Raw genomic sequence first — 27,465 nt, forward strand, 5'->3', positions numbered from 1 at the left:
TCAACCTTCCATCCTTTTGAAGTCAGTAAAATGAGGACCCAGATTGTTGGGGCAGTAGGCTGACTCTGTAAACTGCTTAGACAGGACTGTAAAAGCACTATCTTTTACTTACATACCACATATGAAGTGGTATTACATGTCTGAATTTAAAGAAAAGTCACAAAATAAGTATAGGAGAAACAAAAAATAATGCAGGAGAACTATTGTAAAAAAGTGGATTTTTGTAATAACATGTGTATGTTATATTTTGACAGTTTCAAAAAGATGTAAAAGGGATCAAATGAACTAAGAGGAATGAGAAATTGAAGTCAACAATTTAATTCATTTCTCTAACCATAATTTCTTTGCTCATTCTCTTTCTCTTTTATCACATTAATATGTATTTAATTATGTTTCTTAACTGAGTAATAATTTTATAATATTAAGATATGATGTATGTGTATGAAATTCTGTTTTATGAAACAGAGTTGTAAGAAAGTTTTACCAAATAGGAGATCAGGAAACTTTTAAGAGAGATGAAATGGATACTAATGCAATACCTCATACAGCAACTCCCCACTTAGCAACTACCTTAGTTAACCATCATTTGCAAATACAATGATAATAACTAGTAGTAAAATAAATTCATGCAATGTGTGCACTTATAACCACATTTCTGCACCCGACAATCAGAAATATCAGGGTGAGAGTAACCATGGTGCACAGATTTTATTTGAATGAGCTGGCAGCAACCAGCAATCTTTGCAGGGTCTCTTCTCCTCTGTTTTCGAGTTATGTGTTCACCTAGGGACCATTTACTTACTAACTTACTCACTTAGTAACAAAATCTCTGAAACAGATTGCAGTTGCTAAACAAGGAGACAGTGTAGTAGGCAAGTAAAAAGAACGCAACATATTGACAAAGTCTAACGTCATAACAACTATAGCAATATCCCCAAGAGCCATATTTGACTCTTAGCTAGAGAACAGGTATATTTCCTTTGTAAGATCTGTTACAAAATCAATCATTTGCTTTTATATGCACATGTATTGTTTTCATGAAAACTAAGGGCTATTTTTAGACTAAAATTGAAATGTTCTTTCACCAGATAGAAAGTTTAGTTTAATGTTGAAGTGATAGGTTATTAGAATGAGTGTAGAATGCCACAGATAAAATGCAGTTAATGAAAAAGAATCATTGTTCCTAATTCATATTTCCTTCCCTTCCTTCTTTCAGGGGGCTTTGCCACCTTCTCGTCTTGTTTCCCTGGACTCTGTGAAGGAAAACCAACTGCCATCCTGCCAATGAGTATCTCTCAGCCATGCTTGCCAGTGGCCAATGTTGGCCCAACACGCATCTTGCCTCATCTCTATCTAGGTTCCCAGAAAGATGTCTTAAATAAGGTACTCTATGACATTGAGGGAGATGGGCTTGTCTTGTAGAATCTGTATCTTCTTCTGTAAAAGCACTAAGGGTCATTGCCAAGAAGAGGCATTTGCTACCTGTATGTAACCATACATCATCCCATCAAACAATAGTGTCTTCCTGGACCTATGGAGTGTGCAGAGACAGAGACTTCATAGGCTTCCCTTGAAGCATTAAAGGCATTAGCAGTGGGAATGTCAGGATAGTGAGGCTGTCCCTAAGAAATGTGATGTGAGGGGAGCCAGTTTTGCATTGCCAGTGTATGGTGCCAGCCAGGCTAAAGAACAACATTGACCTCAGCTTTTCCATGTCCAGCCAGAGGATGAGGTATTAGCCTTGGCATTCAGCTGTGACTGATGGTAAGCTGAGGTGCCAAGGAGTGTAGGCAGTGCAGCCTACAGTTGCAAGAGAGAGAAAAAAAACAAATCCTTTGAGAGGGCCCCCAAATGCATAAAGATGAGCATTGGGAATGGAAGAGAGGGAGGGGAGAGCAGCACTGTCCTTTCAAAAGGTGCCAGAATGCTTTGGCTATGATAGGACTGCAGGAAAGAAAGAATAAGAAAGAAGTCATTATTACAATATCAGTGGGCATGTATCCCAGGCCAGAGGGAGCCAGTAGCGTACTGCTCACAGGAAAGGTGGGAGGAAGCATCTAAATTAGAGGTGCAGAAAGGAAGAAAATAACATTTTATACAGGGAGTAGAAAGACACAAGAATGAAAAAATGCTAAGAATGTAAGCTTGGGAGTTTGGCTGGCTCCTAGAATCTGAGGTTACAATTTATTGCACAGGGACTGTGGAGAAAAAGGATAAACTCAACAAGAGGAACATCATGTTGCTCTTGAAACATAGGAACCCGTCTATGACGTATTTAGGTTTGATTTTTTCCCCCTTCACTGTAGCAAAACAATATTTGGAATATCCTAATGCCCTATCATTTAATCCATGGAAATGTCTCATAGCCTTTCCCCAAAGTCCATTCCTCTCTTAGAAGACATGCTGCAATCCTTTTTTCCTTTCCCAATGGAAAATATAAGAAGTACATAGATCCAATGCCACCGAGAGTTTATGCCGTAAAGACATTTTGAATGTCTGAAAATGTTGCTACTGAAGGTGCAGCTGTTTGCTATGACAAGAAGCTGCTCATCTATTTTAAACTGGCAGCTAAAATACATAGAAACCCTGTGGCTACAAAACGTGATGGCAGACAGTCTATTATAGAAGAGAGAGAGAATACAAGAGAGAAATGCAAGAATACAAGAGAGAAAGGAGGACAATGTCTAGCAGTGGAAAGTCTGTAACCTTCCAAACATTGTTGAAGTGCAATTCCTAGCCTTCTTCTCCTTGGCCATACTGACTGTGGCTGCTGAGAACTGTAGTGCAAGGTCTTCTGGATTTCCACTGCTTCTTAAAGCTAGAGCATAATCAGAACTTCTGGAAGAATAGGGGAGAAGATTCTGCATTGAATGACCAATGAAAGAACCTAACTCTTTTTTTCCCCCCTTCAGGACCTGATGATCCAGAACGGGATCAGCTATGTTCTCAACGCCAGCAATTCATGTCCCAAGCCAGATTTCATCTGTGACAGTCACTTCATGCGCATTCCAGTCAATGACAACTACTGTGAGAAACTGCTTCCTTGGCTGGATAAATCGATTGAGTTCATCGGTAAGACCAGTCTTGTTGGTAAAGAGCTCTTGAAGGAGGTTTTCTTTTCATACTTTTTCAGTTTCTCTGCTGTCGATGCAAAAGGTTTGGAATGATGACCAAATTGCTCTGTTCCCCTTGTCCTGTTCCATTGATCCCATATTTCAAGATGTATGGCAGAGGTGGGGAACTATGGCCCCTTTATGACTTCTGGACTTCAACTCCCAGAATTCTGGGAGTTGAAGTCCACAGCTCATAAAAGGGCCATAGTTACTCACCCATGATCTACAGCGTGCAAAATACCAGCCTTTCCTTGGACAGTGGACCTTCTCCCTTTGTACAAAAAAAAGTTCCTGGTGCTGATGCCCAGATAATAACACTAATGTAAATCTGGATATCACAGAGGAACAATTAGTGCTACTTGAAATAATAGTGTTCTTTCCTTTGATGAGTATGTTTTTTAAACTTCAGAACAGCCAGGCTTATTCAGATAGTATTTGTTAGTATGTACAAAGAAACAATTTATTTCTTAAGACATAGAATGTAGGCAGTGTATCAGATTATTTGTGAAAGCACTTTTGATCATCCTGGTACCTTCTGGAGTATTGAATCAACTCCCATAATGAGTTTTAGGGTTTAGGAGTGTTGACATCCAAAATATCTAAAGGAAGGAAAGAAGGAAGGAAGGAAGGAAGGATGGATGGATGGATGGATGGATGGATGGATAGATGGGTGGATGGAACATTTGCAAACAATGCTGATATTTATTGATTTATTTAGTTGATGCTATGCTTAATTAAATGAATTCTGTGCCCAGATTTTTAATCCAGGCTTTATTTGTTCCATAATTTTTATCATGTCAAAACAACACAATATGTTGCAAATGACTGTCAAATAGACAACCATAGTCCAGGCTGTAAGAATGAAATAACCCCCTCATAAGGAATGAAGGAAGTATTTGCCTGTTTGGTTACTTTAAATTACTTAAAATTTGCATTATGCAAGGAAAGTATATTTCTCTGATTCCCATGTTATACTGTATATGGAACATACAAGTGGATTACAACATTTTTTTTCATTTCGGACTACTGGTCATGCTGGCTGGGCTAATTAGAGCTGTAGTCTGAGATCCTCAGATTCCCTCTCCTTGCTGCAAGTTAAACGCAAGGGTTGTGTAACCAGTATGACAAGCACAGTGAAACCTGAAACTGAATATAATGGAATGTGAAACAGTCCATAATTTATATAATGAAGCTACTATACAAATGATGTGATTTGCATAAGGAGGTCAATACGCAAATGATGATGCTGTAGTGTTCAGGTTACTAGAGTGAACATTTCCCCTCCCCCCTGCCCCCTCAGTTAATCAAAACAAGGTTAAAGCAAGTTTTGACTGAAAGCATTTGTGCAGATATAAATATCTTGTTCATATACCCTGTTTCCCCCAAAATAAGACCTCCCCGGATAATAAGCTCAGCCGAGCTTTTGAGCACATGCTCTAAAATAAGCCCTCCCCCCAAAATAAGCCCTCCCTGAAAATATTACAACACAGCAGCAGCCATGAGGTGACCACGCTCGCCGCCTCCTGCACCTCAAAAATAATAATACCTCCCTGAAAATAAGGCCAAGTGCTTATTTCGGGGGTCAAAAGAAAATAAGTCCCTGTCTTATTTTGGGGGAAACACGATAGTTTATTGCTTCTTCTTTCTGGTCTGCAAGGGAGAGCAATGTTAGTCTGTAACAACAAAAACAACAAGGAAGTTTATGACACATTTTAAGATTTTAGATTTGGTAAGAGAAGCTTTCTTGGAGTTGCCTTTACTTCACCAGATCTGAAATGAGTCTTGGTAGCCTTTAAGGTTTGTGTGTTTGAAGTGACCTCTGTCATCTTGTCCTGCAGATAAGGCCAAGGTTTCTAGCTGCCAGGTGATTGTGCACTGCTTGGCAGGGATTTCCCGATCGGCCACCATTGCCATTGCATACATCATGAAGACCATGGGCATGTCTTCAGATGATGCCTATAGGTAAGTATATTTCCAAAAAAAGATGGTGATTCTTTTTCCTTTCCAAGGAGAAAGGTTGGTTGGCTGGTTTGTCCCTCCCAACCAATCCTCAAAAGCTGCTTAGGAGAGGTTTTATTTTTTTGATAGCTATTTTTGGAGTCAAGCTTTGTTTTCTCTACATGTCCGTCCCCCCACAAAAAGAAAAATGGAGGCACATCAGTGGTGGGTTCCAAATCCCGTTGCAACCAGTATGGTTGCAACGGGGCCCGGCATCCACTACATGAACACGCGCAGCGCACATGCATCCTTACCTCTTGCGACGTCTCCGCAACACTCCAGCTGCTCGGTGGAGCAGCGCGCAGGCACCGTGCACGAAGCGCCAAAGAGCTCAAATACAGATAAGGAGCTCGGAGGGGTTGGGGGGCCCTCCAGAGCACTGTACCGGAATGGTACCCGGTGCTCTGCAGCAGGCACCGGTACGCCTGTACCGGGACGTACCGCCTGCAACCCACTACTGAGGCACATAAAAAGAAAAAAATACCATAAATATTATGCCAGTGAGGGAATGGGCTTTTGCAAAGTTCTAATTCTTAATTCTTTCTTAGTGTAAGCTTGGAAGCTGATTTATTTAACTGTCAGGCTTGTGGTAGCCACTTCAATTTCACCTGCTGATTGGTTCCCATTCTTTGATCATTTGGGATCATTCACATGTAAATTTAGTCATTTTGTGATTCACAGTACATTTGTTTGTTTTTTTAAAAAACTGTTGATAGGGCATATTCAGCTTCAAATAATTTAACAACCGGTTCTCTGCCCTAATGATTTCTTCCAACAATCAGTTCACCAAACTGCTCAGAAAGTTAACGAACAGTTTTCCTGAAGTGGCGCGAAGTGGTTGAATCCCACCACTGGGCACACTGCACACAAAAAATAAAGTGCTGAACTAATACTCTATATAGAAAGGGCTTATATATGGATATGGAATCACCATATAGATTACATAGCCACCTTGCTGAATTGTTGAACTTTGTGGAACTTGGTAACAATTGAACTTCTATTGGACAAGGAGAGCTACTTAAATATATCTCTACTTTTTAAAGCCATGGGCATGTGGGAAAGACAAATATAATTAGTTTCTAGTGCTGCTTTGAATTACAGGGTTTTTAAGAATCTTTTACAACCATGGCTTGCTGATTAGATGTTGAAAATCTTGGTAAGACTTTCAAGGTCTATAAAATATATCTTTCTTGAAAGTAAGAAAATGCCATGTAATAATCGTGGCTCTTTGCTTGCCCCGACAGGTTTGTCAAAGACAGACGTCCCTCCATATCACCCAATTTCAACTTCTTAGGTCAACTCCTAGAGTATGAGAGAAGTTTGAAGCTGCTTAAGGCTTTGAAGGCCCAAGGAGAGAAAGGGGAAGGGGAATCCCAGCAAGAATACTTTGAGACTTGTGAAGGTAATAGACCCCAGACTCTTTCTCTCTCGGAAAAGACTGAGGAGGTATTAAAAAGCACAATCTTGGAAACATCCTCCATTGACTCTGAGCGATCACTAGGGATTTCAAAGGTTGTCTCACCCATGGCGTTGCAGCAAGGACTCAATGGGCTGCATTTATCTTCTGATCGCATCCAAGACACCAACCGACTCAAGCGTTCTTTTTCTCTGGACATCAAGTCAGCCTACTGTCCTACCCAAAGGCAGGAGAGCCCAATTCCTACCGAAGTAGGGGAAACTCCCAAGCTTTGTAAGTTGGACAGCCCTTCGGGTCCCAATGGTACCTGCCAATTCTCTCCTCTTCCAGATGGTTCTGACTGGCCCAGCGGACCTGACTTCATTCTAGAGGCCAAAGTACGACAGCGACGGAAGCACAGGCACCAAGCAGGCTCCCCTGCCCATGGGCTGAGCCTTAATTTCAGTGGGATGTGTGCCATGCACAAAAGCACCAGCATGGAGGACAATCTCAAGCAGACCCTTCGGCTGAGTCTTCCCAATGTAGGGCAGCAGCTGGCACAGCCAGCCACCGCCCCCTCCAACACTGGTACTTGGGGGATGCACGTGGAATCCCCAAGCACGCCTTCCTCGGAGAACCCCTGGTACTTCGGCACAGACTCGGCAGCGGGCAGCAAAGGCGGCGGGAGTGGAACTCTCTTTGCCAGCGCCACCACCTACTCTTCATTCAGCTGCAGCACAATCCAGGCAAGCTGCGAGATCAGACTGAGGGACAAGCAGCGAGGAGAGCAGCGAGAGGTGCGGCACAGCTGGCACGAGGACACCATGCCTGAGAAACAGTTCAAAAGAAGGAGCTGCCAAATGGAATTTGAAGAAACCTTATCGGAGAGCAGATCTCGGGAAGACCTGGGCAAAATTAGCAAACAATCTAGCTTTTCAGGCAGCATGGAGATCATAGAGGTGTCCTGATTTTCACTGTGTGAGATTTGAGAGCAGGTGCGGGTGCATCTGGGGGTGGGTGGGAGGGGAAGGGAGGTAGGGACGAGGAGGAAGATGGGTGACATATTTAACAGAGGAGGAGGAGGGTGTGGGTGTAGGAGCATTTTTATTCATGTGCCCATGTGCATTTCCAAAGGGCATATCCTCTAAAACGAAGGCTAAAGCTAAAGGAATCTGAAGTCAAGAAACATAATGGTGCATGCTTAGTGCCTCCTTTGGTTCCTACCTCCACCACCATGACAAACCACAATCACATTCCCTTTCTTGGGTAGGTGGAGAGTATATTAACTCTTTAAATATTGGGTTCTTTCCTTTTGCATGCAAAGGGTGCTTTCTCTTCCCCTTCGGAGGGAACGGGGAGAGCTGATGCATGTGTCCTACGATGGGGTTGAAAGAGAAACTAGGGAGAAATTGAAGCTTGGGAGGGAGTGAAAGTTGTCTCGGCGAAAAATTGTTGCTCTTTGGTCCGCAGATTTACACCAGGAAGAGTTAAAGGGAAGCAGGTTCTTTTCTTTGAAGAGTGTATTACTAATTATAATGAGTACATTCCTATCTAACTTATAGGAAGTAATTGAGATTTTTGCCTATCCGTTTCCATTACGGCAGGGGCATTTCCTTTCTATTCCATCAGGGTTGGACAATATATTGGTGGCTCTTTCCCAAATTCAGGTGCAGAAACCTGGAGAGGTTTCTTTTCCGGGGCTCCCCTCTTCCTATACTGAGCATGGGCCTTTGTGTTTCTCTGGCTAGCATTCTTTAAAACTGCTGTTCAGCAGTCCTTATACATATATAAATATATATTATATATAATATAAAAGAGAGAAAAAAAACACACAAAGAAAAAAAGTGTAAAGGTTTTACTACAGTTTTTATTGAGACAAATAATTTTCGACTTTTCTTTCTAATTTATTTGAAGCTGTTCATTCTGGCAATGATTATCAGACAATGTAGGGGCAGCACTCCAGCTCTGTTTTTATTGTATATGGTATTTAAAATCTGAAACACGAGTTTCAAAGCAATATCTTAGGCCTGTGGCTCCTTCGATGGCTAGCATCAGTGGTGGAGGCACCCCCAAAAGAGATAAAAGAGGTGTGTGTGTTTGTGTGTTTGCGTGTGCACACATGTGTGAGTGTGTGGGCATCTGCTTTTTATTTTTTAAAAACGTGAGAAAATCTTTTAACTCAAACTGAGCCAGGAATTCTTCTTAGTGCTTCTTTATTTTCCTTATTCTATCACACCTTGCAATCAAAGCCATAAAACCTTCTCCTTCCTGGGTCTGAGCAGGGGGTAATAATGACAGTTGGGGCTGTTAAGAATAGGCTTGACTGTAAGAAAAAAGGGTACCTTGAATAGGAAGGGTGGAGCAGGGTGCCTAGGAGCTATATATTCATTTAAATATGTGCCATCTGTAAAAGGAGCACATTAGATCTAAACCCAGGGTTGTTTTTTTCAGTGGGGAGGGCTTTTCAGAAGGCCAGAGTATTTAATTTCCTGTGGATTTAGGAGAACTGGTGGGCTCTTAAACCCAAGGGAAGGCTCCTCTGAATGGCTCCTCTTGTTCAAACAATGTTAAACCCAGTATCTGTGGAAGGCAGGTGGAGCTGGAAGAGAATTTTGGAGAACTAAGACCATGAAAATGTTGAATAAATTATGTTGTGGTACTAGAGTAAAAATCTCTTACATATCCTCAGGCCTATTTTAGGGAAGCTGCCAAGAGGCAGTGTCTTTTTACTACTGCAAGATCCGACATTTTAGCTTCAGTTCACCATCCAAAATCTCTTGTCTCCTCTAAGTATTCATTCACCATCGATCAGGGAATTTTTTTTCAGTGAATGCAAATCAGTCAGTGAGCAAATAGTCCAAAGACAAAGTTCACATAGCAAGTCATCAAAGTGAACAGCATTTCAAGAAATGAAGTTCTAGAAAAGATATAGAATATTTTAGATGTAATGTGAAGCACTTGCCAGCCCATCCCAAATTCAGTTTTCATCATCTATCTTCTAGGCCTCCAGAATATTATTAAGAGCTTCGGTTCGATAAGAGAATTTGTCTTGAATTTAAGACACTAGTGTCGATGACAGACAAGAAAACTAGTTTTGAAGGTTTCATCTAAATAAGTCACTTGGAAGTAATTTGGATGAAAATTTTTCTGCAGGTAACGTTTTTCTTCTTAGGGAGGAAAGGTTTCTCTGGCACCTTTTAAAAGATGTACCATATTTTTCAGACTATAAGACACTCTGGACTATAAGACGCACCTAGCTTTCGGGGAGGAAAAAAAATCTACCTCTGCCTCACAGCAGTTTGCCTCCTTGCAGCAAACAGCAAACAGCAGCTGATTGGTGGTTGGATCAACCTCACGGAATACCGCCTATCAGCTGTTCCAGGCTGTGGGGGAATTGCCGTCGCCACCTCCACGTGCCCCATTTTTGGCCTCTGCGCATCCCATGTTCTGCCATTGCCTATCTCCACCACCTGGAACGGGCCGAAAATGGGGAATATGGCGGCCAAACATGGGATGCACAAAGGCCAAAAATGGGGCATGTGGAGGTGGCAATAGGCAATGGCAACACCGGTGATAGGCGGTGGCATTCCCCGCAGCCTGGAATAGCTGATAGGCAGTATTCCAATTGCCAATCAGCTGCTCTTGCTAAATCAGGCTGTGCTGAAGCTGACCAGGCTGTTTGCTGTTTGCTGCAAGGAGGCAAATTGCTGGGAGGGCAGAGGCTGAAAGGTGGGGGGCCGGCAAGTGGACGGGGCTTTGGCAACATTCGCTCTATAAGACTCACAGACATTTCCACCCGCTTTTGGGAGGGAAGTGCATCTTATACACCAAAAAATATGGTATATCTTAAATCAGAAGAGGCCATGGTCAGCTCAGGATTTTCTTCACACCACAAGTGGATAATTGGACCTGTTCCCAGTTGTTAAAATATGCTAATAAAGTGACAAATGTAAAATAGATCACTTCTGACTGGTAGAAACACCCCACTCAATCAACTTGATACTAGAACTGGCCTTGGATGAGGGAAAAATGGGTTTCACATTACTGAACAGTAGGCTGATTCAAATGTGCTAATGGTGGAGAGATTGTTTGAGAAATACTACACACCACTGGTTTTCCAGCAGAGTAGGGGAGATTATTTGTAAGCCACTGACTGTGTAGATGAGCTCAACCAAGCAGAGGGTTTCCCCCTCAGTGGGTCACTTCCTTGTGATCCACTTGTGTGGAAGCTCTCCATAGAAGTGAGCTGCTTTAACCTGGTAAATGTTACAATCCCAGTGTTGTATGAAATAGTTGTCGAAGGCCTCTGTTTCAGAGGGCCATGTTGTTTACATTGCCTTGAACAGGTACAAAACGGAACTTTAGGGCAAGCAAATGAACATGTATGTCAAGATGATAATTGGCCACAAGTGTACGATCCCAGTCGAAACACAAGAGTGGGAAGGATGTTGCACACATTTTCATTATTGGCTACTCTGGACGTATTTGCGGTGAGCAGCAAAGGATTCAGCTCAGTTCATTACACGGAGGCACCCCAGGGGCTGCTCATGTATTTAAAATAAAGGCACAGAACTGTCTCCCTGAAAGCACATTTTCTTCTTTGTGTATCTGATTTTGCTTTGCTCCTTTCGTATCACGTGTTGGGTTGTCTTTTTTTTTTTTTTTGAGCCAATACCTCAGGGTTGTTTGTGTAGCTTTTAAAATGAAAAAAAAATCTTTTAGTGCATTTCTTTTCCCATTTCTTTTCTTGTTCAGCTGTATTTTTTAAAAAATACACAAGACAAAAATAACAATCTCAGGTTCAGACTTTGCAAACCACAGGGGAGCAGCAATAACATGTTCTTGCATCAGGTTGTCTGTTTCCTGACCATAGTAATTGCTGTCTACTTTGCCAAGACACAAAGTAGAGAGATCCTCATTGTATTTATTTTACCACTGTCTGTTTAGATTAGATGCTGCAAGCTTGGGAGTGACTTATGTGGACCTGCATGCTATTTTGCAAGTAATATGCAGAGGGGCATTGGACAGTGGGACTGGAGAGATGCTATTAGGTTCTCACACTGGCAGTATAATTTTCTCTTTTTTAAAAAAACCAACTGTTGAATTGTTATGGTGAAAGCAAGATGAAATCTTCTGTTGCAGCTTTCTTGCAGTCTGGCTTTGTACAGTATCCACAGATGCGAAAAGATCAAAATCCTCATTTCACCTGTGAGCTTGCATCAGAAGTGCAGATGAAAAGTTCCACCTTAGGAATTTTTGATCTTGTGAAAGTTTGATTAAAGTAGAATTAGCACTAACCAGTTAGGTTTGATGAGCTGGGGTGAGGTGCTTCCTCTCAGCGATACTTATGAGAAATATAAGTATCACCAAGAGTTTTCAGATAGGCTGAGCAAATGAACAATCGGGATAACGTAGAAATATCAGATTCCTGCATTACTCTCAAATAACTTACCTTTCAAGATGCCAAGATCTTTTAAACTGGCTTAAAATTAGGATAAGGGGAGCAGTCACATACCTTACTTTTGAATAGAATGCCTGTGCTGACTTTCCTCAAATATAGCCAAAAGTCACATAAGGCTCAATATTTGCAGAAAAAAATAAGGTGATTATCATATAATGCTAATCAGAGCCAGGTTGAGAACCATAAAGCAGTTTGTTTGGGGTGCAGCTGACTCTAACAATACCATTGTCTTGCTGCTAGCTCTCCATCTCCAGAATGTGGAGAGAGAGGGGAGGGGGGGGAGAAGTGTCACTTTAACGTCACACCAGGTACAAAATTATCTAACATCCTTGGTCTTACATAGGGATTTTTCTGGCTTGCAGCACCTTTTTTTCTCTCCCCCCCCCCCCCCGTGACAAAAAGTTTTGTTAGCTTTGTTTTGAAGGCTTTGCTGTGATTCTTCACTCTTCTGCCTGTTTTATCATGTGTCCATTGTGGTTTTATTTATTATTTCTGTCCTCTTTGTTTCTTGTATCCCATGTGCCGTTTTTCATGTCTCCTCTACTGGATGCCAATCCCTTAAAAGGATATCTTTCCTACTTTCCTCTGGATCCTAATGCTAATGATAATAAGCTATCAATGTTGTAATTGCAATGTATGGATTATAGATTTAAGTATTTATTATTATATTATTATGTAATTTTTCCTTCTATGTATGTTGATCTTTGTTTCTCTGTTGTGAATATATATGGGCTTTTCCCTTCTCCACCTGCCCTCTGCTTTCTCTGATTCCAACTGTATGCAAAGGCTGGTCAACACTGTGGCATGTGTGATTGCCAAATTGTGCACCGATGGAGGTGGAGAAGTCCTTCTCTCAGGGATATCATGTTCTCTTAAAAACTCTGCCAGACACTGAAGCTTCCCTAGATCCACTAAAGTTTTGTAGGAAGAAAGGCAAAAGCTCTAATATGATTTAAGATAAGTAAAGAGTGCATCAGGAGGTTCAGAACACGTTTTTCATCTGACAGTAGTTTTCCTCTTCTGGGCTACAAATCCCAGCACCCACAATTATTATAGCCATTGTGCTGTGATGGGGAATTACATTCCTACTTCCCTGGATGGTATTAGATGGGGGAAAGTGGACCCAGAGCTAATGCAGACTAATTTCACTGCAACGATTTCCCCCATCCTTGGGATTAAAATTTGATGAGTGCTAAGAACTCAATGAAATTGTTTGCACTCTGGAGAAAACCTAATTTCCCAACATCTTTTCAAGTCACGATTCTGTATCAATAGCCATCATACAAATACGTTTGATGGAAGCCAAAAGCAATTAAAAGGAGGCATTTCGTCTCCAAATCCTGTAATAAAACCCAGTTAAATTCAATTTCGTAGTATAGACTTTTCTGTCACCATAGTATTGTGATTACGTTAGACTAGACAGGATAGAAGAGATACAGAGCCTGCTCCCTTATTGACGGTGAGGACTTTTTCATGTAACAGTATTCAGATATCAACATGAAAGGCCCAGATATTCCATTCTAAAGTTGTACAGATTTCTGTGGAATATTTATCATTTAATGTATTTAGTATTATTGCTCCAACAAAATTCAAAACTGCAACTGTTTTCTGAATAGTTGCATGTCATGGACAAGCCTCTCTTGACTTCTTCAATAGTGAAGCAATTATGGCTGGTTTGCACACAGAGCAAGTGTCCCTCTCGAATTTGTTGTAGAACCTGGAGTGGGAGAAACCCCCAGGGGTGATTCCTCTGTCTCTAGGATTCTTTTGGAGACTGATATCCCCCCCCCCCAATTTTTCCTTTATTGCTCAAAGAATAGAAGTCAGTATTGCAAAACACAGCTGTGAGCAAAGGACGTCTGAGTCCTTTCTAACCATCTATCTGCCACATGTTTTCCTAGCCATTCTCAGTAGGAATCAGTAGAATAGCCATTCAACAGATTGTTTTGAGATTTCGGAGAGGAGGTGCAAATATTTCTGTTGCAATATGTTGTGTTTATTTATTGTTGCTCAGAATTCTTTTGGAAAGAGTAGAGAAACCGACTTAGCCCAACGTTCTCAGAAGGCAGACACAGAATCCTTCTTGTTTGTGGAGCCACATTTTTATTCTGCAAGTTCTTCTGTTTTGTAAAGCATCAAGGAGGAATTAGGTGTCGAGATGCTGAGTCTGATGCAGGCACAGAACTGAAGACCTTCGTCTGCGAATATCCTCAAACAAGAGATGAAGACTTGGTTCTCGGGGCGGTACATAAAAAAGGATTGCTCTAAGAATGGAAATTTGGATATATAGATCTGTGTGTCCTGGGAATGAATTCTGAGTACCATCTAGGATGGGTGAAGTGTGCAGGAGGGGGAAATGACACTGCATCTGGTCTGTGAGTTTGTCCCCTTCCTTCTCTTGTGATAACCAAACTTACAGCCCCTTCTGCCTGCTAAAGGAATGCTGACATTGGATGTTGCTTGGCAGGATTGAGTGGTACACTCGGCCCCTGCATTGACTTTATTTATTTATTACTGAAGGCTGTAAACAGCAGTGCTTTTACCCTCTCTTTCTTTTCCTTTCTTTTGTATTTGGGAACAATGTGTTGTAATAAATTCCTGATAGATGTTTTAACAGTCAGTGTCAATTTTGCTTTTTTGTTAAGGACTGAGCAAATTTCAGACATAGCAGACCTACTTTATGGGTTGCTACTGTTTCGCTAAAATCTAACTGTTCATCCAACTGTTCATACACACACACACACACACACACATTGTGTTGCATTTGTGCTGATAAATAAATAAAGGGAGACTAGTATAGTATAGCTTGTGGCTTAGAGGCTAATACAACTGCCTAACATGTAAAAGCAGCCCAGGTTTGAATCCCAGTAAGGGTATGGCTAGCTGATGAGAGCTAAATAGCTTGAAATAGATCTTTACTAGTTTCCCTTTATTTATTTATCAGCACAAATGCAACACAAATTGCAACACAAACACTTTCTGCCTGAAAGGCTTCTAAGGTGGAGCCTAGAATGTATTTGTATTACAACCCATGGTATGCCCAAATATGGGAGGGAGCTCACTACTCACTACTAAGTTGTATTGTGTTAAACCAGGGGTTGTAACACAAATACATACCTATTTCCCTGGCTCAGCTGATAAGGAGGAGAGCCTGTGGCTTAGTGGCTAACAAATCTGCCTAATATGTAATACAGCCCTGGTTCAAATCCTAGTAAGGGTATGGCTAGCTGATGAGAGCTAAATAGCTTGAAATAGATCTATACTAGTCTCCCTTTATTTATTTATCAGCACAAATACAACACAAAAATAAAAAGGCAACATTAAAAATAAAAAATACGGTTTTCTGCCTGGATGGTCCTCTGTAATGAGCCGAAGGACAGAAAGGGGGAGTAGTGAGCTCCCTCCCATATTTGGGCATACCAGGGGTTGTAACACAAATACATATATATATAAAATCTCCAAAACAACACTTCAAAAAGACAATAATTATGGAACCTATCGAAATAGAGAAACACCCCCACAACATGAATAAACGTGATGATACCTCCCGCCTACCAGACATCTGGAAACCAGCCCTAGTCAACAAACGAGCCCCACCCACCACCCAGGCTGTTACAACACAAAACAACAATGGACACACAAGCAGCACCAATCAGCACTAATCTACCAATCATGATACAACCACACAGCCTATCAATCCACTTACTGAAACAAAGCCAGCACTCCACACACACACACACCAAGATTTATAGAAAGACAGCAGCTCCGACCACTGAATTAATCTGATATGTCTATATTTGTCTACACATATACAACATTATTTGCTACACTTATTTTAGCCAACACATGCATAAAAACCAAAATCCATATAAATAAATCATGCATATTGGATCATGCTCCACTTGCATATCATAAAGCAGCCTCTTTGTTTGCCAGCCAGAAGAAAAATGCCTTTATGACTTTCCTAAGGTTTAGAGGGTGGGAGATGAGAAAGATCGAAGAGCCACTGGGAGAGAGGCTCACAAAATGTGGCTGGTAATGGATACAGACCACTTCTGACACATTACGGTCTTGCGAGTATGGGATCTGGAGATTGTTGACCTTATGAGATCTACCTGGGCCACCACATTCTCTTCCAGCTACCAGATGTTCTTCAAGGGCACCTGCATTTTGAACATGTTAACAATATTCCAAGCAGGAGGTGACCAAGGGTGTGAATGACCATGACCAATAATCTCCCAGTCTGAGAATGAACATAATATAGTTGCAAAGGCCTTCCTAGCTACATCTGTTGTCTGAATTTAAAGTAGAGCCTGTGAGTCTTGAAGAATTCCAAATTGCAGATCAGCTCTGAACAGGGTAGAATATCCCCATTCTAAAATAAATATGTTATTTTCTTGGAATCGTTCATACCTCAAACCCGGAGCTCTCTATCTTGGAAGGATTCAGATGGGAGTCTATTCTTCCTCATCTAAACCCTGACAGTTGCCAGGCACCGGGACAAACGCCTACCACGTTGCTTGCTCAGTCTTGGGCTGGGTATCATCAGCATATTGCCAGAATATAGTGGGGACGGTGTTGATAAATGCCTTCTCCCAGGGGTTTCACACACGTGTTGAAAAGAAGTAGGGAGAAGAAGGACTTCTGAGGCTTACCACAAAATCAAGGTCTTGGGATAGCTCTCCCATTACCATTGGCTGGAACTCCCCTGCAAGAAGGAATAGAATGGTTGATAGTATGTGGAAATTACCTTTGGAGACAGGAGAGCTGCAGATGGGACAACTGGCATATAAAATATGTCTCAGTCCACAGAAGGGAGGCTGGTGACATGGGAAATATTTCAGAAGGGACCCTCGCTAGTAAAAGAGGAGAGGAGCAAAACCTCCCTGCGAAATTCTGTTAACGTAACCCTACAGTATACTCCGATTGTGCTTCTTTTCTAGACTACCTTGCAGAGCTAACAAGAACCCCACTGTAGGACTGTAGCCCTTCCCCAATCCCTCAAAAGCATTCCAGAAGGCTACAATGGTTGGTGATATTGCAAACCACCAGGAGACCAAAGTGTCCCTGGTCCTGGCTTCTTCAAAGGTCATCAAGAAGAATGGCCTTCTGCATCTTTTGTACTATTTCCAAAGTCAACCTTTATTCTAACTGTACAAACAATTACGTACATATCAGATTACTCATTCTGAGCCGCATTCTCCAGCCCACTTTTGCTTTTGGTAAGGGATCAATTCTAGTCTTCAGATTTCTTTTAAGCCAGCAAGCTTCCTGGATGTCACTGCCATCCCAACTCTTTGAAGTTTGCAGCTATTGTTTCTTTTCTAACCAAACGAGCAGTAACTTTAAGTAAATACAATTGACCTGGATCTTCCATTCTTTCCAAAGTGAACCAAGCTAATCTGCATCATTAAAAAAGGAGAGATTTGCACTACTGTGAATATGCAAGAAGTTGCTAGAGTACTGCATCCAGTCACCGTGCTATAAAAAAGATGTTGAGACTCTGGAGAAAGTACAGAGAAGAGCAACCAGGATGATTAGGGGACTGGAGACTAAACCATATGAAGAACAGTTACAGGAACTGGGTGTGGCTAGTCTAGTGAAGAGAACCAGGGGAGACATGACGGGAGTGTTCCAATATTTGAGAGGCTGCCATAGAGAGGAGGGGGGGTGTTAGATATTAACATATATCGTAGCAAGTCTCCTCTCTGGTCCACTGCTACAGCGGGAAACAGGTATCATTCTGATTGGTCGAGGGGAGTACCCGATCCCTATAAAAGGGGAACCCTCCGACCACAGAGCAAGCTGGATCACTATTACTACTAATAAAGAGCTGTTAAGTCACTTCGTGTCCGCAGTCTGTTCTCTTGTTGCCCAGATCTAACAGGGGGTCAAGCTATTTTCCAAAGCACCTGAAGGCCAGACAAGGAATAATGGATGGAAACTGACCAAGGAGAGATTTAACCTAGAAATAAGGTGGAACTTTCTAACAGTGAGAACAATCAACCAAAGGAACCGAAGTTGCCTTCGGAAGTTGTGGGAGCTTCAACACTTAAGACTTTCAAGAAGAGATTGGACTGCCCTTTATCAGAAATGGTGTATGGTCTCCTGCTTGAGCAGGATTTGGACTAGATGACCTATAAGGTACCTTCCAGCTCTGTTAATCTGTTAATTGGAATTGTTACAAATATCACCTGTGAAGTAGGGAGACAATTTCTGGTGCTGGCAAGGCAACACTTCTTTCTATCTGCTGGAGAAGCCCACAGAATAAAGCCTTCGTTATTGAACTGAAAAATACTAAGATTTTCAACTGGGGCTGGTGTTAGAGAGTAGTATTTTTTAAAAGCTTTTCCCCACCCAAACCATGAAGAAAGTGAGATTTTGAGGCATTGGGTTTTTAAAGAGAACCCATGATGTTCCTTGAAAGCTTCCCAGAGAAGTGAACAAGTCCAAAATATTTTCTTTCACCAACTCTGGGATGCAAGGCAGGATGGCATGGACTGTTCTTCCCTGCATTGTAATATTCATTACAGATTCAGTTACAGGATAGTGGCCAAGAAACTGCAAAGGTTTAGGGGGAAGCAATGGATTAGTTAGAAATAGACTGGAAAATAATTAAAAATAAAAGGAGAATCGGTGTACTGTACGTATATAGAAAACAAGAGACTGAAGATGTAGAGCTGATGAAGAGCAGGGATAGTGCAATTTACCTCTACTGCCCATAAAACATTTAAAGCCCTCTGAATAAAACAATGTTTATATAATAAAAAATAAATATGTTCCCTTTGTGAATAGAATAGAACAAATCAGCACCCGGCACCAGCAGGAACATGCTAGTGAGCTAATAAGTTGATGAACTGCAGTACCAAGCCATTTCTAGACGGGCAGGGAGGGGTAGTATTTTAAACAATTGGTTACAGCAATTGTACAACGAAAAAGATTCCAAAGACCATGCGACTAATTTGCATAATCACACGGGCATAAAGGAAGCATAGGAAGAGCCATAGTGGCAAAGTGGTTAGAATGCAGTATTGCAGACGAACTTTGCCAAAGCCAGCAATTCAATCCTCACTGGCTCAAGGTTGACTCAGCCTCCCATCCTTCCGAGGTGGGTAAAATGAGGACCCAGGTTGTTGGGGGGCAATAGGCTGATTCCGTAAAATGCTTAGAGAAGATTGTAAAGCACTGTGAAGCTGTCAAGCGCTGGGGAAATCAGGAGATTCTGGCACTTCAAATGAGTATAAAGATTTATTGCAAGCTTCAGCTCTCTACAAATATCTGACCAACTGGCAGTCAAGGGAAATGCATAGGAGATAAGACAGGCATTAAAGGAGGGCTGGGCTTAGATCTCTTGCGGTCACACAGGGATTTATAATACATTTGACTCCTCCCTTGGGCTCAGCCTGGTTATCTCCCACAGAAGCGGTATATAAGTCTAAGTGCTGTTGCTAGTGCAATTGTGGGTCACAAAATTTCTTCTTACATTGCTATCTCCATTGTCGTAGACGATGCTGATGAGCAAGCAACCTTTCTTCTCCCCAGCAACCTAATGGCACAGCTTGAATTATTCTTGGAAATGTAAATAGACCTGCAACAACAATTCTAATTATAGCAAAGGCAGCAAGACCACATCTCAACAGCAAATCAATGTTCAACTTGGTAATTTTGCCTTTAAATATCACAAGAAATGATGTACATACAGTATAACGCTGTTATTCTTAACAAATTTGATCCCATTGATGAGGATCAAATTTGGATTCAGGATTCTGGGGCCGATTGTCAGTGAACCCAGTGAACGAGGGTTGTGAGAAAAGCATCTTTTGCTCAAGACAAAAGTGCACTGAAAAGGGGGGGGGGTAAAAGCCTTTGAATGCCTGACACAAAGTATCCAAGAGTGTTTTGATCAATGCCTGCCATAAATAGAGTAGAATGCCGATGGGCCAATATGTTGAGCATCCTCCTCTGGCAAGAACTGAATTGAAGTCCAAATGCAATTTGGAAGAAGGATCTTTTCTAGATAGAAAGCTCTGGTTCCAGCAGAGGCAGGGATGGCTCCTCAAATTGTGCAGATGGTTTCCTGCAGTGCTGCTGATTTGCCGACCGAATGCAGTGCTGATTCAGAAGGACACAAATTTGATCTAACCGGGGCCCAGTTGTAACCCGGGTGAAATCAAGGAGAGAAAGAGAATTCCTTGAAGCTTGGTTTTCCACCATTAAATCAATAAGCAGACACATTGACATCGACCCAATCTAGCAATCACTGAGAAAGAAAGAGCTGCATCAACCACGATCCCAATGGTAGCATTTAAAATGAACCAACAGGCACCCATTACGTAGCAATAGAATTATAACCCATTGGCTCACAAGAAATAACAGCAATAATCCTAATCTGCATCACACTGATGGTATTTAACTACAGCCCAGCAACAACAGCCAGCCAATCAAACAGTCCAAAATCAAACCATGACTCAGAAATAGCAATAGCACTTAGACTTGTATACTGCTTCACAGTGCTTTACAGCCCTCTCTAAGCAGTTTACAGAGTCAGCATATTTCCCCCAACAATCTGGGTCCTTTTACCAACCTCAAAAGGGTAGAAGGCTGAGTGAGCTTGGTGAGATTCGCTCTGCCAAATTGCACGCAGCCGGCAGTCAGCAGAAGTAGCCTACAGTATTGCATTCTAAAATATCCGAACAAGCAACATTCAGACTAATTTGCATTTCATAAAAAGGTATTTAAAGACATGTGTTCTGACAGATGAGCACAGTTGAAAAATGCACTGACAATGTCTCCTCGAATGGTGATGAAACAACCAACCAATATGCAACCAAATTGGCAAGCTTGAAGCTCAAGCCAACAGCCTAAGTACTGCTCTTAGCCAAGCAGCTCTTCCAGACTGCTTCCTCAAGACTTGCCTGTTTATACCTATTTGCAAAGTTGGGCAATGTTCAAAGAAGTGGGGAAGATCCTTTGAGAAGATCAGCCTTCCGACTGCTAGTGGCAAAGCATCACAAATCGAAGAACAGTGCTCATAAAGTTGAAATCTGCTTGTCTGTTTTAAATGTTTTTGGACTTTCTCTGTGAATTTAATTCTTGGAAGGAGGCTCAGAAGAATTCTTAACTGTGCCTATTCAGAAGTTTGAGTCCAGTGGGGTTTATTCTCAAACATGCAGAGTTTTGAGTTGTCATCTATTTTACTTTACTTACTTTACTTTACTTTACTTTTATTTAGATTTTTATACCGCCCCCTCTCCCCAAAGGGACTTGGGGCGGTGTACAGTCAAATAAAAACACATCAATAAATAGAAAATACAAACACAAAGAGGAGGCAATAAGAAACTGTACATATCTGAAGTAAAGTAGTTAAAAGCAATATTTAAATACCCTAAAAATACCCAATTAAAATATCTGCCAGGAGGTAGAATAAAACTATAAATGGGCCAGGCCGGCTAAACGGAACAGGTGAGTCTTCAGTTTTTGTCGAAAGGAGCGGAAGTCGGTGGTGGTTCTGATATCGGGGGGGAGGTCATTCCAGAGGGTTGGGCCCATCACAGAGAAGGCTCTACTCCTAGGCGCCGCCCGTTGGCATTGCTTAGTGGACGGCACCCGGAGGAGTCCTTCCCTGTGATCATTTTCTAATGATGAACTGATTTTTAAAAAATTAAAAGACCAAGAAATTGCTTTTGATTTTTTTTTAAAAAGACAATGAATTTCACTATCTTTTTTTCATTTTTTTCCTGTATAGGTTTCATTTTTATTCTATGTGGATTGTATTTCATTTACTATGGAAGTAGCCAAAAACCAGTTTTGTAAGAGTTTTTTTTCCTTTTATTACACAATCATCTCTTGAATCTGCAGTCCCTTTGGCTTCTTCACTTCAATTAAATCTCCAAGAAAGATACACAGGAACTCCTTAGGTGATCACTAGATAAAAGTAGCAGAAATGGCATTTCTAACAGAAATTATATGGATAGTCTGAACACTTTGACATCTAAATCAGTCAATTCTGCAGAAAATTTCCAGGACATTGTTTTTATTTCCAATTTTCTCAAACAACAAAACACCCCCATAAGCAAAAAAAAAATGTTCATTTCAAAACCACTTATGGTAAAGTACTGCCATTCTCATTGGAAATGTAAACTTTGTTTCCCAGTGTCCTTTGCAATTCATCATAAAATATCAACATGATCATGATATGGAAAAAAGTGTTAAGGGACCAATGATTTTTGGCTTCAGGAGATATTAATTATAGTTTAACATTCTGCCATAGAAAGCCAGTACACAAAGGGTAAAAGTCCCTGGACAATGTCAGGCTATGCAGTTCTTTTAATTAAGGAGCATCTTTACATCTTTATTTTAATCAAGGACTTTCTTCAACAAGGGATCATTTGAGCTTCATAAAACTTTAGCAACTTGAAGGGAAATCCCAAATGTATACATCCATGTTGATGAACTTTTGCAACTTTTAGAAGTTAATAATAATAATAAATATTTATTTCTTAGCCGCACCCTCTCCCGAAGGACTCGGGGCGGCGTACAACAAAACATAGGAAATAAATATATCGACATACATATAACAAAACATATACCAAGACATATATACGACATATACAAGGAGGAGGTGAACTGATAGATAAAAACAAGTAAAAACACAATGTTTAAAAACCCCTAAATAAATTGAATGCAATTAAAATACCCCAAATAAAAAACCCGTCAGGAGCGATATAGTTGGATCAAAGTTGAGCCAGGCCAGCAACTTGAAAAAGGTGGGTCTTGAGCTTTACACGAAAGGAGCGGAGGTCAGAGGTATTCCTAATATCCGGGGGGAGATCATTCCACAGGGCTGGGCCTGCCACAGAGAAGGCTCTACTCCTAGGCGCCGCCCCTCGACACTGTCTGGTGGACGGCACCTGGAGGAGGCCCTCTCTGTGCGAGCGGATTGATCGCAGGGATGTATGGGGCAGAATACGATCCCGCAAGTAACTAGGTCCTAAGCCATGGAGCGCCATGGAGTTCTCTTTCTATGCGTTTTCAACCATTCTTTTTCTAGTCCTCTGCTTTTTATTGATGCAGAATGGTCGCCAAATCTATAAATAACTGTTCTTGTGCTAAATATGGAAGCTGCTGAAATAGGCTTGTGATCTATTTATTTAAATTGCGCCTCTATGAGAACCTGCCGGTATCAAATCTCACCCTGCTTTATTCCAATTGTGCTGTGATCACTTAAGAGAGGGCAACCAGTTGCATAGCTGCAGTGAGCCAGTTGAAAAATGTCATGTTTCTGCATCTCAGTATTATAAACAACTCTAAAAGAATCCATTTCATGAGCCTTTTTCTGCCATTTTTCAGGCTAATAATAGACCGCTTAATGTAGGGCGGCTAGTAATACACATTATGAATAGCCATCAAGTGTTTACCAACTTTGATAAGAATGATTCAGTTCTAACCCTCCCAACCCAGATATCCCAAAATATGTGTTACATAACTAAATGGTTATTCTGCAAATCCCGCATTAGGCCTCAGAGAAACAATTTAGATTTGCTTCAATAAATGCACGGTCCTGTGGGGCTGATCCAGAGATGGGTTGCTAATCCGGCCGCTACCGGTTTGCTCATGTTTGCATGCTTGCACGTTCGCTCACGCGCATGCTTGGAAGCGTCCAGGCGGGAAGGCAGAGCCTCCCCCACCGCCACTACCATTTTGCCTGATCCGGGCTGAACTGGAAGCAACCCACCTCTGGGGTGATCTTGGAGAAACTATTCAGAGACAATCCCAAAGGTGCTTTTTCAGAAGGCAACTGGACTTCCTTGTTTTTTCTTTTGAAGACATTTCTCTTCTCATCCAAGAAGTTTCTTCAGTTCTGACAGGATAGTGTGGAATGGAAGGATTTATATTCCTTGCAGACAGCTGGTCATTTGCATCTTTTTTAAAGGGTCGTTGAAGCACTTGGAGGTTTCTGTGTCCTCAGGGTCACCTGAGTAGTGGACTCAGACTACAGGAACCAGGAGCACTTCTCAGGTGACCCTGAGGACACAGATAAACTTCCAAGTGCTTCAAGGACCCTCTAAAAGGATGCGGATTACCAGCTGTCTGCAAGGAATATAAATCCTTCCATTCCCCACTATCCTGTCAGAACTGAAGAAACTTCTTGAATGAGAAGTGAAACATCTTCAAGAGAAAAAACAAGAAAGTCCAGTTGCCTCCTGAAAAAGCACCTTTGAGACAACCATGACCTGGATGACTGAGAATCTCTACAAACTATTCAGAGACAGTTATTATAATATGTGTGAAAGCATATTTTAAGCCCAGGAAAAATAGGAAAAGGTCAGGAAGAGATTCAGCTTGATTCTGAAAGGAAAGGAAGACAGAAGGGGAAATGTGTATTTTTTTTTCTACCATACTTATCTCAATAAAGTTTGGCCCAGATCTTCTTTTGGAGTCCGTTTTCTGATCTGGCCAACCTCAACCAGCTGATAATAAAGCAATTCACATTGTGAAGGCAACTTGGTTTCTTCTGGCAAAGCAGAGGAGACTTGATTCACCTGAACAAAGCAATCTGGATGGCCTTTAACAGCCTTGAAAGAAAGATTCTTTCAACTCTGTCCCACAGTCGAAGGTCTTTCTGGTTGTGGGCCTTCAGGGTTGCCTGCACTGACACATTTCAAGGCAGTTCAGTGCTGGGTGGCTTCAATGTGCATGCTGGGATTTCCTGCAAGATGGGCTTGAGGGAACCAGATCAACTGAGCCTGGAAAATATCTTGGGTGGATGAAGCTTTGGTAAGCAATGCCTGCTCTTCATGCTTGCTAAAGCTTGGAGTGAGTGGTGTGGAAAAAGCTGCAGGAGAGGCAGTTCCCGCAAGCCACTCTGCCCAATACACATATAGCATGTGCCAAGGGCATTCTAAGCTGGTCGCCTTCAGTTCATATTGCCAGCCATCTGGCCATGTTCACCAAAGCCATCCAGCCAAGAAACTCTTCAGTCAGCACTGTAGGAGAAGGCTAAGAGGGGTTCTGCAGCCAAGCAAGGCAGAGCAATATGGTTGCTTTGCTTCGTTCTTAGAAGCAAAGGGACAAAGTTGCTCCACAAAGCACTCTTGAGGGGGTGCTTTGTGGAGAACCTCCCCTGAAGTAAGACATCCATTCAAAGCTTGGCAGGGATCCCCTCCAGCATATTACTTTCCTCTTCTTTGTGTCAGCAGTTTAGTGTCCAACTGGGTACTACTGCAATGTGCAGTCAGACATGCACACAGGGGAAAAAAAGCAAAATACCTTTTTGGTCATGTCATGAAGGAGTAGCTTGGTGATCAAATCAGCTTGCCCTCTTGCAGGTTTGATAACAGCCATGTATACCAGGAAAGATATAAAAGGCTGCTGTATCATTCTGCCTTGTTTCTCCTTAAATCTTATCAATCCATTGCTGTGCCTTCATTCCTCAACAATGTTCAGAGGGATCAATGTAGGTGTCCTATTCCTCCCAATCTTCAAATAACAGGCTAGTAGAATTGAAAGGGACCTTGGAGGTCTTCTAGTCCTGCCCCCTGCTCAAGCAGGAGACCTTATGCTATTTCAGACAAATTATTGTTCAATCTCTTCTTTAAAACATCCAGTGATGGAGGACTCGCAACTTCTCAAGGCAAGTCATCTCTACATTACTTGGCTATGTTGTACTAAAAAAAGATTTCTGTCCAGAATTTCTGGGAGTTCTGGTGGCCTATAAATTCAATAATAAACAAATAAGGAAAATGCATTACAATGTTTGCAAATTTAATAGACCAAGGCCTCATTTAGACAATCAAATTATTCCGTCATGAATTATGGACCATTGACTGTAATTAGAATGTACCTATCTCCAGAGGGTACCAGTGGAAAGACAACCTGTTCCTAATTTTTCAATACAAGTCATCTCCCACTTCCAACACATATTATCCAAATGAACATCTTTGCTTTATGGAGTATAGCATTGATCTATATCTCTTTCCTGGGGATAGACAAGATATGGCTGGAATTTGCACTGATTGTGTATGAAAAGGTTTCAGAACTTTTAGATAGCAGGAAGATTGAATTTTAATAATAGAAACACACCATGCACCTATTAGAGGGACTTATTATAACACCTGTTATAACACCTATTAGAGGGTCATGGTGGCTCAATGGCTAAGACGCTGAGCTTTTCGATCAGAAAGGTCGGCAGTTTGGCGGTTCGAATCCCAAGCGCCGTATAATGGAGTGAGCTCCCATTACTTGTCCCAGCTTCGGCCAACCTAGCAGTTCGAAAGCATGTAAAAGAATTATAAATTATAAAGTAGAAAGTAGAAAAATAGGAAACATCTTTGGTGGGAAGGTAACAGCATTCCATGCGCCTTCGGCATTTAATCATGCCATCCACATGACCACCGAGACTTCTTCAGACAGCGCTGGCTTTTCAGCTTTGAAATGAAGATGAGCACCGCCCCCTAAAGTTGGGAACAACTAGCACATATGTGCAAGGGAAACCTTTACCTTTTTTATGCACTTATTAGTTATACAGCCCTAGAAGCAATTTCTCAGTATAATCTCAGTTAGTTACTAAAATAAGTTTGGTGATCCATACAGGCATGGTTTAAACAAATTTCCCCCTCTTCAAGTCAGATTTTGAGAAGTTTTCAGCTACATGTCTTATACAAATGCTGGCTACTTCTGAAATTTATGTGTTCAGAAATGTGGCATAACTTGTTTAGAGAATTCTTAGCAGATGACAATGCTATTTGATCAAACAATAAGTTCACTTGATTTATCATTCTTATTGCAAGTGAGAAAATCGAATGAGCCAGCCACACAGGCTCTTCTGGTTCCTGAGGTTTTGCTGTGTCTTGTGCCAAATCAAGGAGCAAACACGTTGGTTCTTGCATCCTCTGCGATGAAGTCATTGTCGGCCTCCTTCCAGAGAAGAAGATGACATCACTATGGTTGGGCTCGGCCATGTAAACAGAGGTTACAGCCAATGCCAATGAAGTTGGTGGAGCCTTGCTTGCGCATCCACGCAAGCCTCTTCCAGGCTAACAATCCGAATGGCATTTTCCACCTCCCTGTCCTTCTTCTCGTGTCTTGTAATTTCTGATTGCAGATCACATGCCAGTGTATGGCTTCCTTGACCTAGTGTCGTTAGTGTAATGGGTTCCTGGTCATTTTAAAATGAAGAGATTGCACTGCGATTGCAGACTCCATGGGGTCTTTTTCGACGTGTTTGTTCTACTGGTTTTGATCAATTAACAGGCAACAACATATGCTTGGATTTTGACATTCTGGAATGCATTCAAGGAAATATAAGTCATATATTTGCAGTTGCAAGAATGCAGCACAATGGAGACCAGGACATGAAATTAGTGGCCCTCCAACATTTTTTCAATGACTCAATAGGGACCTTGAGGAGGTATTTATAAAATTAGCAGGCAACACCAAGCAGAGATGAAAGACTAATACTGTAGAGCAGGGTACCCAGCCCCCATCTGTGGACAAGC

At 41.6% G+C, this 27,465-nt stretch overlaps 1 protein-coding gene across 4 annotated transcripts in view; it reads left to right on the forward strand.

Annotated features, from left to right (window-relative positions):
- DUSP8 (dual specificity phosphatase 8) overlaps positions 1-14,582 on the forward strand; it is a 132,554-nt gene extending 117,972 nt beyond the window's left edge. For all 4 annotated transcript variants that reach the window (XM_081935454.1, XM_081935456.1, XM_081935455.1 and 1 more), the window contains 4 exons: positions 1,217-1,383; positions 2,913-3,072; positions 4,952-5,075; positions 6,356-14,582. In XM_081935454.1, the coding sequence (XP_081791580.1) occupies positions 1,217-1,383; positions 2,913-3,072; positions 4,952-5,075; positions 6,356-7,475 (1,571 nt within the window). In that variant the 3' untranslated portion in view covers positions 7,476-14,582. The remainder of the gene's footprint in view (positions 1-1,216; positions 1,384-2,912; positions 3,073-4,951; positions 5,076-6,355) is intronic.
- Positions 14,583-27,465: the final 12,883 nt, after the last annotated feature.

The sequence above is a fragment of the Natrix helvetica genome (genome assembly GCF_964273705.1).
Source record: "Natrix helvetica genome assembly, chromosome: 1".
Classification (NCBI taxonomy): domain Eukaryota; kingdom Metazoa; phylum Chordata; class Lepidosauria; order Squamata; family Natricidae; genus Natrix; species Natrix helvetica.